General features: G+C 35.9%; 2 protein-coding genes across 4 annotated transcripts; one reads left to right on the top strand and one right to left on the bottom strand.

Moving 5' to 3' along the window:
• Positions 1-2,274: 2,274 nt before the first annotated feature.
• On the top strand, positions 2,275-9,158 carry RB195_020678 (uncharacterized protein; the record flags this gene model as incomplete). The annotated part of the gene is made up of 10 exons (XM_064189078.1): positions 2,275-2,407; positions 5,049-5,154; positions 5,816-5,887; positions 5,963-6,095; positions 6,166-6,241; positions 6,323-6,425; positions 7,352-7,424; positions 8,785-8,847; positions 8,912-9,004; positions 9,072-9,158. 10 exons carry the CDS (start codon positions 2,275-2,277, stop codon positions 9,156-9,158), a joined length of 939 nt encoding a protein of 312 aa, XP_064044959.1.
• A 601-nt stretch (positions 9,159-9,759) lies between these two features.
• Positions 9,760-14,897, bottom strand: RB195_020677 (uncharacterized protein; the record flags this gene model as incomplete). Of its 3 annotated transcripts, XM_064189077.1 has the most annotated exons (11): positions 9,760-9,912; positions 10,025-10,159; positions 11,344-11,461; positions 11,526-11,596; positions 11,668-11,793; positions 13,164-13,314; positions 13,475-13,562; positions 13,629-13,651; positions 14,269-14,323; positions 14,547-14,651; positions 14,879-14,897. In XM_064189077.1, 11 exons carry the CDS (start codon positions 14,895-14,897, stop codon positions 9,760-9,762), a joined length of 1,044 nt encoding a protein of 347 aa, XP_064044956.1. The 3 variants fall into 3 exon arrangements, with proteins under 3 accessions (XP_064044956.1, XP_064044958.1, XP_064044957.1); XM_064189076.1 differs by lacking the exons at positions 13,629-13,651; positions 14,269-14,323; positions 14,547-14,651; positions 14,879-14,897 and having other exon boundaries at positions 13,475-13,554; XM_064189075.1 differs by lacking the exons at positions 9,760-9,912; positions 10,025-10,159; positions 11,344-11,461; ... (3 more) ...; positions 13,475-13,562; positions 13,629-13,651 and having other exon boundaries at positions 14,172-14,323.
• Between the last annotated feature and the right edge of the window lie 660 nt (positions 14,898-15,557).

Below are 15,557 nucleotides of genomic sequence, written 5' to 3'. Positions count from 1 at the left end.
ATACGTCGAAAAATTTGAAATTAATGAGTTAAACGAGCAAATTTAATATAACTATGCAAGGGTGTTATCCGGAAATTGCTTTGCGAAAAAAAAAATGAAAATAAAATAGAAATTAAAAATTAAATTTAAATTAAATTAAATTAAAAAAAAGAATAAATAGTAGAAATTGCTATACCGTACATTTAAAAGACAGAAACCAGTCATTGGTAACTAAAAAGAGATGCAAACATATGGTTGGAGAATTGGAGAAAGTTGAGTGAATAATTGATAAGTTTAGTGGATAATTTTCCAGAATTTTGCTACTAATTTTCAGAATTTTGCTGTTAACATCATTCTGCTACGTATTATTACTTAATTCTTTTCTGTTGCATTTAAAAATGCCTTAATTAGGAAGCAGACAACTTTTTTAATTAACAAAAATTACCATTGTGGAAATTACCATAAAAGTGCACTTCTATGGATTATAAGTAGTTACTTCGTGTAAATTTCGATTAATTCTCAACCCAGTACAACGAAATGTGTTGATCTTTGTACTTCTCATCTATTTGTTATTATTTCATATAATATAATTTATTTTTGATTTCTATTTCATTTCTATCCAACCAAGCTATTTCAATCAACAATTTGTTCACTAAATATTCAATGAGCTTCACTTATCGATTGAGTATATTTTTGATTTTTTCTCTTCTTAACTCACAGCTCAGACTTAGGTTGTGGATCGAAAGCGATCTAACGAGAAAATTTTCGGAAGTCCTCGGATGGTTCCCTCGAAAAAGTGAAATCTAACAGTTTTCCTAACAAAAATTGCTTAAGAGCCCTAAATAACTGATGATCAGGAAAAAGATTTCAGGATTATAATCTCGGTAGAACAGAGTTTTCCTGCCTTATCATTCTAACATGCCGTTTTTCTACCCTTATCATGAAAAGCTATAAAATTTCCCGGCACACTTTACAATATACATGCGGTGGTGGTTGAAGGCAGCATACCAGGAATCTGACGCGGTATGGATTTCCCATGGAAAGCTTCTATAGATGGTTGCAGATTGTGGAAAACCAGGATGATTCCGCTCATCTCTCCGTACTCGTCGTAAAAAACGACCCGGAAGCCGCCGTTTTTTTTTACGACGACTTGCATTGCAACGCGCCACCTTTGCGTACGCGCCGCATCAACAAGCGCGCCTTCGAGGATTAATAAGGTCTCCTCATCAGCCCATTCAAGTTAAACTAATGAATAGACCGCTGAGGAGAACGGAACATGTACATAGAGGAGCGTCCTAATGCACTTCGTAGGGATTAAAACGATTCCCACGTCTTTTCTGACGACGATCACGGCGAGGTGAGCGGAGCCACGTGGTTTTCCACAGTTTACGACCTCGTATAGAAGTTTTCCATGAGAAATCCATGACATGTCAGACTCATGATATCCTGCATTTAAAATGATCGTAAAATAAATTAAAAAAAAACGTTTTCTTGACGGTGAAAGGAAACATTTAAGAAAATTCAGCAATTGTTATAAAATAAATTTTAAAAAATGTTTTTTCGACAGCGAAAGGGAACATTCAAGGGAATTCGGCTATTATTGTAACGGAATTGTTGATAATAATCTTTTGATGTTCAATCATTCATTTTTATTCGAAGATGATTCTATCCTATGATTATTTATTGTTTATTTTTCGCTTCACTTTATAAATCACAACTTTGAAGTGAAGAAAAGCGTAAATTCTATTCTAATCAACAAAATTACAGTAATTTTAACTTAATTTTAATTTTAACTCTAATGAAGAAGAAAACATATGATATGATTGACTTCTAAATTAGGACTAATTTCAACGAATGAATGAATTAATTAAACCAACGATATTATTGATTTTTAAATTAAAACTAAGTTTAATGAATTAATTTAATTAGTATTAAATTTTTTAAAAAATTCATTGACTACTGTTACTTATCCGGAAAGGCCGGAAACGTACACGGAACTGATCCTTGCTCATTATTTTCTTTTTTCTCTGTCTTTTCACTATCTATCAACTGTATTTATTTTCTATTTCTCCTTTCCACAACTACTTCTTGGCGTATCATTGAGAGTATTAAATAAACAAATAGATAAATAAATAAACAAATATGATATGACTTCTTGTTAGTACAATAGCGATAGCGTTCGTTCTATGTTTCTCTCGTGGCGCATTTGAAAATCCTCACGTTTTCGCTGATTCATTTTCAGTGAAATCATCGCCACGCCAAACACATATAAGCACGAAGCGACGCCGGGAAAAAATGGACGATTTCGCTATCCGAGTGTTTCCGTCATCGGCTACAAGTGCTATGCGACAATCCTCATCTGTTCTACATTATTCTCCAATAGCTGATCCACCGATCGACTACACCTTACATAAACCAAAACAAAACGGTACGTTTATCCATAATTACATACCTTCCAGACGTTTTTCCCAAAATTACCTCCCAGAGTTAGAAAACCAGTAGGACACCGAAAAAGATCAGAAGAATTGATGGGAACTAATAATATGATATGATGTAGTTTAGTAATATGATATTAAAGAAATAGTAAATTACATAGTAAGTGATGCGAATGATACAGTATGTACAAATAGCGATTGGTACTGTAATACAGTATTTTGCGTATTTGTGTAAAATAAATACATACATAATACACATAAACATATAAACATATAACAGCTTTTGCTTTGCTTTGCACCAATTCTCTTTGCAAAACGAATACAAAGTGCTGAATTTTTCTTTTTTCTTTTTTTTTTTTGTTCTGACTCGAACAAAATACGGTTGTATTTTCTGCCACGCTATTAGTGGCAGAAAACTTTTATCTGCCACAAAAATTACTGCGCCAGTTTTCTTTGCACGAAAAAATTAAACGCACAACTTTTCCTTTTTGTTTTGACTTTCGACAAAAAAATCAGCTTTCTCCTTTCTATTACCTTTGGTCTTTGTGAATAAATAAATAAATATGAGAGAGAGAATGAAGCTCGAATACCTGGCTTCAGCAACCATTGGGCAGCTTATCCCCCACCTAACCAGGTAGGTACGGTAGCTGAAACGAAAAAATGTTTACCTGGGACATTATCTTTTTTTTTTTTTTGCTAAAAAAAGCTCACACTTTCTCGTCTTTGCGCCTAGATTTTATGTTGTATGGAAATTTTGTGGATCATATGGAAATATGTATTTCCACAAATTTATGTCAAAAAGTTCTAGAAAATTTTTTTTAGGTGAAGAATGTCATACGTTTATTTTTTTTTTCTTTTGATGGGGATCTCTAGAAACAATGAAATCTCTTCACTTAAAAACACTAAAGTTCATTAACTTTTCTCATTTAACAAGAGTTAATAGTAGTGCATGAAGTAAGATATACTTGTATGATAGCACTTACTGTAAAAAAATCTACGCAAATATTGTTTACTTTGTCAATTTTTTGCGACTTTGCGGTCTACTACAATTTTTGTCCAATTTAATTTTTATTTCCGCATACAAGTTTCGATACAACCTACCATGAAGTTTACCTTTTCATAAAAGTTAGTGAAAATCACTTTTGAAAAATTTTTGAATTTGTAATGAATTGGATTTAATTTAATATTCATGATTGAGTAATTAACAGAATTATACCGTAAAATAACTTAATTTCATTTAACATAAATTATTCAATTACAATTTCACTAATAAAATAATAAAATTAATCTACACGATGTGATACTTTATCAATGACATGGAAAAATAGGAGTACTGTAGAAAGCATTGATGGTACCCTTAGCGTTCTATAGCATGCGTAGTACAAACAATTTCAGTAATAATAGTAGTTGCACCATTTATTTAGAAAATTAAATTAGTGTCAAAGCAAATTCTCCTACAACTTAAAGGACAGTTAAGAACGAATTAATATAATTGATATTATAATTAATACAATTATATTATTATTGACAAAATTGTTGAAATCAACACGGATAGGTAGAAATAAATTCCTGACATGGTTTTTCTAATGACATTTTGGTTCTCACGAGAAATGCAAAAAAAAAACGATGGATTCCTTTCATACAATATAGATAATAATATAGATAATAATACAACATAGATTTAATACAATATAGATAATAATAACAATATACAATAAGATTAATATTAATGACAAATTATGAAAATGATATAATTGACATAATGTTATTAAATTTTAAAAAAAATTACAATAAAGAAATTATTTAAGAATAAGACAGTTAGATTAGAGAAGGAATTAAACAACTAACATTATAATTTATATAATTACATTATTCTTAACAAATTAGGAATAAATCCCTGACGGATAGGTAGGAATAATTTCCGATAGGATAGGTAGGAATAAATTCCCATCGTGACTTTTTATGACATTTCGGTTCTCACGAGAAATATAAAAAAAAGCGATGGATTCCTTTCATATATGACAATAGGGTAGCAAACACTACACATATAGGACGATCCTGACATGAATACATAATTCTTATCTCCACAACATCCTTTTTTTCTGGAAGCGCTTCTTCATAAACTGCCATTCATACTAAAAACGAAAAACTATCCGGAATGCGACTGTCATCATGTGTACATATGACAATTTCTTTTTGTTTATTGATTTTTTTCTTCACATACAGTCACGAGTTCCTCACACGACCCGATTCGATCCGTCAAACTCGGTGCACGTGCAACACATGCAACGCATAAAAATTTTACAATAGGCTACCACAAAAAAAAATTTGCTTCATGATTTTCAAAAAAAAAAGAAGAGAGAAAAAAGAAAAAAGATATGAATGAGTATAATACGAGACATGAGACTTTTCTTCCTCTGCTAATAATAATAGCTCATGACTGATACGTGCTCTAATATTTTACTCTTTTCGGGGGAAAAATTGAGTGTTTTTTTAGGTAGTGAAGAATGCAATTTTCTCTCAAAAAATTCAGTTCCCACATAAAAAGGAAGAGCCAAAGCTGCAGATTCGAAAAAAATAAAATAAAATCAACCACAAGTCGTCCGGAAAATTAATCACTTACGGCAATTTTAGGCCCATCAAATGTGATTCCATGGAGGAATAATCAGCAACCAGTTTCGCAACCTCAGCCTCAACCTCAACCTTCGGTCTATCGTCCTCCGCCTGAACCACAATACTGGTAAGATCGACTCGCACATCGAATCACTGCAAACGTACTTCAAGAAAAAATCGTAATGCTTCCTCAAAAAAATTCCCCCGACTAAAATTGACTATAATGGCCAGGGAATCCATTAAATTTCACTCCATTTATTTAAAAATTGAACAAATAGGTCTAGGTGCGCTATTACCGTTACTGTTATTCCTTTTTTCATTAGATATCCCAGAAATATTCAAGAAAACTAAACATCTGGATGTCGATACTTATGTTCGCGGCCGCCGTGCGCGTTCGATTAGAGCAGGGTTTCACGCAAACGAGCTGCTCGGCAGATAAGTTGCGTGGGTCGCAGCGGCCGCGTCACGGTTACCCAAGTAAATATAAGTACAGGCAGCTTATATTTACTAACCCTACAGCAAACAAAAAAATATTGCCGAAAAAATTATACCACATCAAAATATAAGTTAATAATAATATATCAAAATATTGTGAAAAGATATAACTTCTCGTCACGTTTTCAAGTGGAAAATCTGAGAAAAATGAGGATTATGATGATTCCTACGACTAAAAAAAACCTTTCATTGTTACTGACAGAATTTTTGCTTTTATTCGACTTAAACTACAGACGGTTCCATGAATTCTAATCCGAAAATATCAATATGGAGGGAAATATCAAAGATTTCAGGCCGAAGCTAAAGGTTTCCAACCCGAATCCAAGGTCAAAACCTATGCCAGCGCCTAGACGACATACTACAGAGTGGGCGATTCTTAACATTATCCAGATTTAACGGTGTTAAAATAAACAAATCTCTAAACAGTAAATATTCCTCAGAATAAACAGCGGCGCCTACGGAAGAATAGCAAATCATGACGCTGAAATTGAGACAGCAATGGTATTGGAAGATTTGGATACGGTACTGGATAATGAGGTGCTCTCATTTGAACAACGACGCAATCGAATTGAAGTAATCGCCGACATATTTTTACAAAATGTGTACAAATATTCATCAACGCATGTGATGGAATTTTTTTAAGGGGATTTCACTTCGTCCATATCCTGCTGAAGCATTTGACCACGTTGAATATTATCAATCCACGAATAAACCACAAGGTTAGCGAATAGCAAAATTTTTGAGCGATTCTGGAGGGATTTTTTTTTTAAATGAAACCTAACGTTTTTTTTTTCTTCCAGGAAAAACATCCTCGCTGGAAAAAGCCAGAGCACAATCGAGTAATCGAAATTCTACACCGATTGTACCGGTTCTAAGCGATCCTATTATCGAAGATTTACGAAGGTACGAACATCAATTACGATTTGGTACATTTTTCTTTCTGAATATATTTATTATTTATTTTTTATATTTATTTATTATTCATTAATTTATTTATTTATTATAAGTATTTATTCCCGGAAAATAAATTTCAATTGGAAGGGAGTTGGTGAGGAGCAAAAATAATGAATAAATAAAAATAATAAATAACAAATAATGTCATAAAATCCGTATTTTGTTCGTGTATACGTCTCTCTCTCCCTCTAATATCTCTCTAGTCGATAGGTATAGGGCTACCTTAACCAGAAGCATTGCAAAAATCGTAGAATTTGGACGAGTTCCGAATTATTTATTGATCCTAGATTTTGTTAAGATTTCTTTCCTTTTTATTTGTCATTTTTTCTAGAGTTTATTTTTTTCGATTGAATGTTCGGAGACTATGTACTTCCCTTTCCCCACTTCCCCCCCCACCGCTTCAGGAGTTATCGCTTTGCTTTTTGCTCCTGATGTCAACACTAAGACCATGTAAATTTCCAGTCAGTTCACTGTTGCTAGCCAACAAGTTTTTTTTTCTAATTATTAGTATTATGCTCTGAATTCCAATTTCGTTACCTAAGTTACTAATAGACGAAAAAAAATCCCGCAAGACCATTTCAAGCGATTCTAAAGAAATCTAAATTACGAAAGAAAAATAACTAGGAATATTCCAGTCTCTGGAGCATGATGACCATCGTTGAGCGCAGCTGCTTACGCAGCTACAGCAGGCTTCAGGTGTTTTTTTTTTCTTCTGAAACTACTCGTACAGTGAGATTGCTCTTATGAGAATCCTCAATTTTCCATGGATTCTCTCCTTCACCAAAAATCAATCCGGCAGGGAAAAAAAGCAGAGAGAAAAAATAGCACAACAATCCGCCTTATCAATGGACCCTCATCAACACTGATGTTTACAGTATCAGTCACGGTGCGGACGTCCATGTTATCAATGAACACCGGAAGGCGATGGTAACAAGGAAGTACAAAGAGGTTTGCAGTTCCCGTATACTTACGTGTTATTAAAATTAATCGTCGAGAAAACAGACCTCGGTGCTATTTGAGGAATGGTACCTCACCCAATTTTTTCACCGATGAGGGAGAGCCCTTAGAGGTTTTTGGTCGGATTGATCACGAATAAAACATTCATTTCATGCGAAAACCGCTCTAGGTACTGAAAATTTCAATGTTAGTTACTGTCGCGACCCGTTGTGGTCAGCACGTCCCACTCGATCACCGGCGCGTCGCGTACGCGTGCGGTTCCCGTTTGAGACGGACCTAGAGCGGAGCATGTTATTATTAGTGTGGTGTGTTATTTGTTTTGGCTTTATTAGAAACCACCATGAAAACGTTATTCAAATCCTCCATTGAGTTTCTAATATTATGTCCCTGGGGGAAAATGTAGTACGGGGTGTACTCAGTGGCGCTCTTATTTCACTAACGCTCTAACTTACTTTTAGTTTACATGTCCTAGATTCTCTAAGAGGCTAATGTTTGGGCCTTAGGCCCCGACTGATTTAATTGTTTACGTCGAGAAATAAGGCTGCCACTAAATGGTCCTTCCCAACTACATTTTACCCGTGTCCTATTTCTAGTATTCTCGATTTCTAATATTATTTCTAATATTGTTATTATATTTCTAATATAATAACACTCTCACTGTTTACGTTGCTTCTCTTCAGTTGGTATTTATTTGGTTCCGGGGTGTCATTAAGGGGAGGGGGATCTCAGTGGCGCTCTTTTTTTCCTAAGCTCTAACTTACTTTTTTCTCTTAGTAACTTAAGCTTACATGTCATAGATCCTCTAAGACTAATGCTTAGGCCTTAGGGCCACGATTGATTTGATTATTTAATTCGAGAAATAAGGGCGCCACTGAGTGGGCCCCCAACGAAACTTTATCCTCGTTCCGTTGTTTTGTTCTGTTACTACAATAAAACGCTAACGACAGTTAATTCCATTGCTAATTTAGTTTTGTCGATTTTTTGTACTTAGAACACTTTTCCCATCAAATGAATGTTCTATTCGTGATCAGCGGGGTCAAAACCCACTCAAGCACCGTAATCGGGAAAAATTTGGTTTGGATACCATAGGTTGAATAGTTCCGAAACCAATACTCCGTAGAAAGGTCAAAACGATATGAAGCACAATGCAGTTGTGTAAGCGTAAGCAATGTTTGAAGCAGCACGGTGGAGACAGCTGTTGGAATCGTTGTGGGACCATCTCAGCAAGGGTCCCTCCTACATTACAACCGCTACGCTCCACCTTACCGCTTCGAGCGCACCCGCCACTTTTTGATCCAACTATATCCGTGGATCTCCTCCTAAAATTATCCTCAACACACAAATATTTAAGACCGAACGCAGAATTGAAGAAGCAAAGCGTTTCTACAGTCCGGAATATTTCAGGGAAGCGAAGGTGAGCGTAGTTTTAAACGATTGTTGGATTTTTTCATGAATATTCCGATTTCCGCTACTTTCAGTTCACAGCACCAGATATACCACCATGGAAACGTGACCTATTAGCAAAAAAATGCTCCAAGGAGACAATACACCAATTCGAGCAGAACGCTTGGGTAAGCCGCTGTCACTATCGCTTCAGGACCTACACACGCGAAACAAATCAATTTCGATGTTTTTCAGCGAGAATTTTCCGAATGGAAGCAGGCTAACGCTCCATCCGTCAACCTCTACCCACCATATCAGTACAGCGTTCAGCCTATGTTATAATACGATTTATGGAATTTTCGGAAAAAAAATACCTCATTTTTTGATCAAATGAAGGAATACCTCACCTCATCGTGTTCACAGATCACATAATCACAGCAAAATTGACGAGTCCAGCGACCCACAGAAACACAAAACAAGGATTATTTTCATCGCAAAGACAGCAGCACGGCATACACGGGAACGGGATAGCTAACTTATCAAACAAACACCTTTTTCCGAATTTTTCGCGCTTACCTTTCCAGAAATTTCCCTCAGATATTGTCAAAATTCCGTATTACGAACGTATGAGCAAAAATCCATATCACGAAGATATGAGCATCTATTTATTCGTAATCCTAATAATTGGCAGTTATCGTGTAACTCGGTCAAAATGTACAACTACACAGGAACGTCAGTATTGATATATTAGTATATAGGATAAAACGGGAATCGAATACAAACTAATCAATCTAGAAAATGCTCGAAAATATCTGAGGCATCCTAGTAGTACAAGCTGGATTTGACTAAAAATTGGAGATAGGTTTTATTTTGAATGTCTTCTAGCAATAAATCGAGGAACAAAACAGCAATCGAGGTTAGCGAATATGAAATCAGTCCGAGATTACTCATCCTTCCATTCAGGATAATAGTGTCGGCGGATCCTTTGCAAATAATGTCGAACACGAGGGAATTCATCTTCGAGCAGATCCGTGATCAGTTGTCGATATGGAAGAAAAAACGTAGTTGAAAGTTGACCAAATACAGCGCAGTCTGTCTGAATATTAAAAGAAACTAAACAAGTGAGGAATACATAGAAATATTGGTCATTGCGGCAATTATACAAATAAAATTCCTTTCAAAAACTGAAAGAAAAACACAAAACGTACCACAGTCATTTTGCCACCAAACAAGAATTTCTTGTCTTGAAGAATATCATCTATCGCTCGAATATCCCGCCGTAATAATTCCTTTAGGTCTTCTCTTGGAAGTCCACCCAAAACACCATTGACCCGCTTTCTGATCTGAAACAGACGGATAAAAATATTGATTAGCAATCAGGAAGCAGAGTTTTTTTGTTAGTTTCATCGTTGGTAAGTTTACTGTCAATCCAGCTCTCTCTACAATCAAGTGAACATCTCCTAACCGCTTATACATATTACAGTTATTTTGATTTCATTTGACAAAACTAGTTAATGGTAAAAATTAAGGCAATATTACAAATATTAGGAGGGGACACAAAACTTAACCAAATAAGACAAGTGAGACTCTAGAATTTTAAAGAACGAAAAAATTATTGCAGAATCAATTTAGCTAAAAAAAAACATTAGTAATCCAAGAAAAGGATGTCTTCAAACCACATTCCTACTTCGTAAATTGAAAAAAAAAAAGCAAGTGATGACTACAATAGTATGCATAGACGGCAACAAATGTATAATATGAGTTCGAAATTCTAAGAATTCTTTCAAATTTATTACTAAATGTAGTGGAAGCGGAAGATTTGGGCGGATTTTTCGCGGGTCAAAAGACCACAAAAAAAAGGTATAATCACTGCGTTCGCCACCACCTCGAAAAACTACCAAATTCTAACGATACAGTAAGAAGTTCCACCAGCCCGATTTATGTGTCGTAACGGTAAGGCAATAGAACCTTTGACAGTAACCTTTAAATAATCTAGTATACATAAATGTCAAGAAAGTTGCTCTATTCCTAGCATCCTGCCCCATCGTCCTCCGTTACGGTACCTCTGTGCAGCTGCAAACTCGTCCTTTTGCTGCCAACCCACTGCCACGGTCCATATTCAATCAGTTGGATTTGCGCAAATGTGTTCTATCGGTGCTAGAAGGATCTCTGCGGGAAATTAAATAAAAATGAATCAAAGTCACAAATATACAACTGCTTGCGCTGGAAGTGGCACGATTGGACAATCGCTCTGCGGTGTAACTAGAGTTTCCGAGGGTCCCACCACTGGCGCAGTTACTCACGCAGTTATACTACAAATAAGGCTGCATTGACCTAACTGTAAGTACACAATGCAGAATAAATTTCTTTCTGTTTTCATCTTTGCAATCTCTATTCGTGTAGCCATCTTCGCTCGTTTAAAGAGGGTAGTAGGGGAGGATAAAATATATAATATTATAAAATAATAATGATATAAATGATAAAATATATAATATAATTATAACTTATAACAGAAGATCAAACACACCGTCTCCGAGAACCTTTTGGCCAACCAATTCGAAAGAAACGCCGGCAACGGTATACCAGTCACCGCTCGACTCATAAATGCTGGTGCATTTATCACCGACTTATCGTACAACATTGCGCTAAAAGAAACAAATTTTATAGAATTTACCTTCAAGAAACTCATAATTCATATAATGCACCTACTAGAATGTGCTAACATCAACCATACGCTCTAAGGCACGTGCGGTTCCACGTTCTGAGCCAGTAAGCCCATCCTAAAAAAAATCATTGAAGCTTATAGCCTTCGCGAAAAAATCATCGCGAACAAGAAAATTCAGCGTACAACCTCAAGTTTGAAATGTTTTTGCAGTTCCCAAATGATCACTTGAGAGTCTTCAATCCTTTTGCCGTTTAGTTCAATGAATGGTAATAGACCACGTGATGAGCGATATTTGCGAAATGTCCCTATGACCTGAATAAAAAAAACAGATCAGGAGTCATTCATTGATCGTAAGATTTTTCAAAGAAATATTATATCCTGGAATTCCTCTTAAAGATAAGGAAAAAGGTGTTCTGAACAGCAATTTCGTAGCAATATGTCCTTTATTTTTCAATGAATAAAACACCTGACAATTTTGCGAGTATAGAAAAAAGATTATCACGACAATAATGTTGCGATTACAGCACTTCAACGAAATTAGAGGTGTGCACAGTGGATTCGCTGTGAATCACGTTGAATGACGTGAACCACAATGAATCACACATTCCAATGACGACGTGGTATTCCCGAACCTTCATCAGTGGCTCATGGCTGCATGGAAGGATCACACGTGGAAACTGATAACAGCGAAGACGTTCTCGAATCTATTCTTCAATATTCTTTAGCCAAACACGGATAAATAATTCAGTTTTACGCGAACTCACTACAATCAATAGGTGGGTTTAAGTACAAAGATACCTAGAATAGGAATCGTATACACAGAACTGATAGTTCTATCCTTTTTTCTGCCTTTCACTATGTATTTACTGTATTTGATTTGTATCTGTACTTGGCACATTCTTTCTGGCACGCCATTGACCGTAATAAATAAACAAATGAATCAGTCTCAATCATAAGCAATAACCAGACGATAAATGATTGCTGCCACCGCCGCTATCCTTGAATATATCATAAATATGCGCATTTAATCAACAATAACTGGCAGAAACTGGGGATTACAAGACCACGAGTCAAAATCCTCTGCACACTCAACTATGTTGACAGGAGCAATATCAATCCCGGCAATTGCTATAGGTAAAATCATCCATGATAAATGAGTACGAAGAGAATGAATGACTCAAACAAGTGAGGAAGAGTTAATTGAGTGGAAAATGTTACAAACAAAAAAAAAGATAGATGATAGGACCCATGCGAACAATTTACAGCCCAATCTCTGCTATCTAGGGAGGAAATGAGGCCGGTACCTCTTCCAGCAAGAAATAGTTGAGTTGCAACGGTAGACTTTATATCTGTGATATTATTCCTTGTATTCCTACTAATAATGAAATATAATAAGCAATAAATCGAAAAGTGGTAAATTCACGCTATAGTTCAGAAGTTCATTGCTCGTTACACGTCCCGTAAGAAGATTGATGGCAAATATTTGAATAAAACGCTAATAGGATTAATAGAATCACAAAGAACAATAGGAAAATAAGAAAAAAGAGGAAGTTATGATGATGATCTTATACAAAATGCCTTGCAAATGGTGTCTTCTTAATTTCCAGCGTTTTAAAAAGTCTTATATGGAAGTAGAAAAATTTCTCAGTACTTGTTCTTTTAAAGAAAAAAAAAAGAGATACCTCATACTTGATGCCATTCACTCGTAAAAACGTTTCCACCTTAAGACAGAAAGGAGAAAGATTGGGCAGAACTGGTGAACGTGGAAATTGGTAGAGATAGACGGTATCTGGTTTCCATTTGTTGTTAATCAATGGAAATGAACCAGCGAACCTGCAAGAACAACTTATTGGTAAATTCCAGGAAAAAAAACGCTCTTATGTTCATCATTCTTTAGCATATATACTCGATAACAGATGGAAATATACCATCGTAGAACCCCAATCATCCAGAATCTACTAAAAAAATAGAATATACCATATTCAAACCTAACCTCAGCAAATCCATTGTCGGCTTGGCTGCAATTAACCGAACAGTTCCACGACCCCCCATCAAACCCGTTGTGATTAGCATAGTTGACCCTAAATTCAAAATTTTTTAAATTTATTTTTATTATTTTGTGCGGTCAGCACCGAACGGCGACGTACCGAACACGCTCGTTCTTTCCTTCCTTCCTTCCTTCTTTCATTCTCTTCCTCTTTCTCTCTATCTCTCTCTGTTTGCCTCACATTTCCCCTCTCACTGGCCCGCTTTAATCAAAGGCGCACTGCGATCGGTAGATTCAACACATTCGGCGCCAACTATATTCAAATAGCAACAAATATTCAAAAGCAAAATAAAGAAAATTGAAAAAAAAATTAAAATACGGATGAAACGAAGAATAAAAGGGGTACTACCTTGAAAAGAAAGCATCGCAAGCTTAAACAAAATAGAATATTTTATTTTAAAAGAGTAACAACTGAGCGTATAGAAATTTACAACATTTAACAACAAAATTCCACTATGAATAGAGTATTAACGATAGCAACGTTTACCACGTGAAGACGACGTTAACGTTGAAGAGGTAGTATCCTAGTACTAATTCTACAGAACCTAAAACAGCGCTAAAACAAAGAACAAATTATTACAAAGTAAAACAAAATTTAAATCTCCACCAAAAATGGAAATATTATTGTAGTAGTTTACGGAAATCATAAAGAATGAGCTTTTTTATAATCTTCATATTTCTGCCGTTGTTCTTCGTATTCCTGCATGTTTTGTTGTTGTTGGATCGACTTTAATCTATACTTCACTCCTTCTTGTCGCCTCTCGCGTTGCCGTCGTTCATCCCACAAAACAAGCGCTGCAAGAAAATATTACCCCATAAACAAATTCTGTTCATCGTCTAATTCTAATTTTATGAAAGAGATCAGCCAAAATGGTTCTCTTGAAACTAAGCGTCAAAGAAAACTAAGCCCATGAAGAAAAAAAAGCATAACAAGTTCCAAGGGAAGGAGGCAAGCACTGGCAGAATAGAAAACGTGCTCGAAAATACTTCGAAGAAACACATAATTATTCAAACAAACCTATCGTCACAGTCGTAAAAATACAGGAACATACGAAAACTCTGAAACCATATTGCTTCTTCGGTGGTAACGACATTAACCGTAATTTTTTAAGACTAGAGGAATCTGAAATTTGCGATATTATTCCGGCGGAGAGATAACGAGAATGGTAAGCATACAAACTCTGTATTTAATAACATTAGGAGTCTATTTTATATCTAGCACTTGCATTGAAGTGAAGTCATGAAGAATATATGAAGAAATCATCGAAACAGCACAATACTAGCTCCGGTTGTCTCGAGCCATGCTTTCAAATTTCATACAGTAAAGACAAAGATTTAAAACCAGCAAACCACGAAATTTTGGGACCATTCAACGACCATAATAGTGTTAGCGATGTATATCATGAGTATTAAAGCAATCACACTCAATTTTCCCCAACTATCCTGAAAAATGGCGTGGGAAACGGGCTTGGCGACTGAATTTCCCTACAAAACGATCAGTAACGTGCCACACTTGCGAGTGCAAGCGTAAATTTGCGAGTGAACGGGCAATAATGAGCTACTGACGACGTCTTCTATTCTGCGCTAATTCTCCGGACGTCCTCTCGTTAAAAATGATACCAACATCGTAAATTTCGTGGCATGTTGCCTTCAACGTGTCACGAAACAAACTCAGCAAGAAAACATGGATGGTAAAAATGATCAACGCAGATTGCATTGCACCTATGCTTACCTCCGACCAAACTGGCTCTAAGGATAATTAGGATAAGGATAAGGTGCAGAAGACGAAGAAGCAACTCTAACAGATCGATTCCGAACGCACATGTATAGTCGGATCAAAACGACATGAAGCACGGACAGTTGCGTAAGCGGCTGTGCTCGAAGCGCTGCGGTGGAGACAGCGGTAGGAATCGAGGTGGGACCGTGGAGAATTGCAAAGATGGGTAGCAGTAGGGAGGATCCCCACACGATCCCAAGCGCTCCACTGCGCCGCTTCGAGCGCAGCCGCTTGCGCAATTGTTCGTGCTTC

This window comes from Necator americanus, chromosome II (genome assembly GCF_031761385.1).
Source record: "Necator americanus strain Aroian chromosome II, whole genome shotgun sequence".
Lineage (NCBI taxonomy): Eukaryota > Metazoa > Nematoda > Chromadorea > Rhabditida > Ancylostomatidae > Necator > Necator americanus.
The sequence above is the reverse complement of the archived record's forward strand: the minus strand, read 5'-3'. Positions and strand labels throughout refer to the sequence as shown.